This window comes from Tenrec ecaudatus, chromosome 12 (assembly GCF_050624435.1).
Source record: "Tenrec ecaudatus isolate mTenEca1 chromosome 12, mTenEca1.hap1, whole genome shotgun sequence".
NCBI lineage: Eukaryota > Metazoa > Chordata > Mammalia > Afrosoricida > Tenrecidae > Tenrec > Tenrec ecaudatus.
Window position 1 is genome coordinate 31,996,604 of NC_134541.1, and position 938 is coordinate 31,997,541.

Sequence of the window (938 nt, forward strand, 5' to 3'; positions counted from 1 at the left end):
TTAAGACCCCTGGAGGGTCTGGCTGGTCTCTGAGATGTGGACCACTTCATTCCCCACCAGGGCCTGGCTCCCGGCCCCGTCCAGCTGTCTCATCCGCAGGTTAATGGAGCCATAGGTCTTCCGGGGGCCCCTGCCGGGGACACAGGTGGGGCGGCGGTAGAGCTCACCCTTGCACAAGGAGACCATGAGCAGCACGGACAAGAGCATGCCGCCCACCGTGAGCAGGCCCAGGCCCGCGATGATGCACTTGTCCAGGTGGGAGCCCAGGCGGGCGTAGTACATCTCCAGCCGCTCCATCTCCCGCGCCGTCACTGTGTCGGGGTTGACGCGGGCCTCTCGGGGGATGGCATAGGCGGTGACCACCAGGAAGATCCCGCTCACCAGGAAAACCAGGGCGGAGACAAAGCCATAATCCACCGGGCGGCTCAGGGGCTCCAGGCCCGGCCCTTCTTCCGAACGCAGGGACAGATCGTCCCTCTGGGATCGGAACCCTGAGGGGACACCCCCAGGGGGGCTGGGGGAGCTGCCCAGCCTGGCCTCCCTGGGGTTCTGGAAACAGGTCTCGTGCTCCTCGGAGGAGAAGCAGGCGTTCTCCACGCCCTCCCTGGTTGAGGCCACTGGGCCCAAAGGAGCCGGTCTCCTTGGAGCCTGGGGGCCATTGCTCAGTGTCTGCAGTTCCAGGCCGGGGGGCGAGGCCATTGGAAAGGAGGGCCGCGGTTCATCCCTTGGCCCCGGGCAGCTAGAAGAGAGAACACAGAGTCAGCAGAGTGGAGCAAATCTCTGCCCAGTGCCTGCTGGCACCAGGCACCCCACTAGGCCTGTGAGGTGACAGCGTCTATCAGACCAGGTCCCAACCTGGGGCCGCCCACCACTCGGAGACAGGGCAGAAGAGTACTAGCCTTGCTAAGGTCCCACCTCACCACGACTTGACCCGTGGC

At 65.4% G+C, this 938-nt stretch overlaps 1 protein-coding gene across 1 annotated transcript; it reads right to left on the minus strand.

The window, feature by feature from the left end:
* TMEM74B (transmembrane protein 74B) lies at positions 1-726 on the minus strand. The gene has a single exon (XM_075564000.1). The coding sequence runs from the start codon at positions 697-699 to the stop codon at positions 1-3; it is 699 nt and encodes a 232-aa protein (XP_075420115.1). The 5' UTR covers positions 700-726.
* Between the last annotated feature and the right edge of the window lie 212 nt (positions 727-938).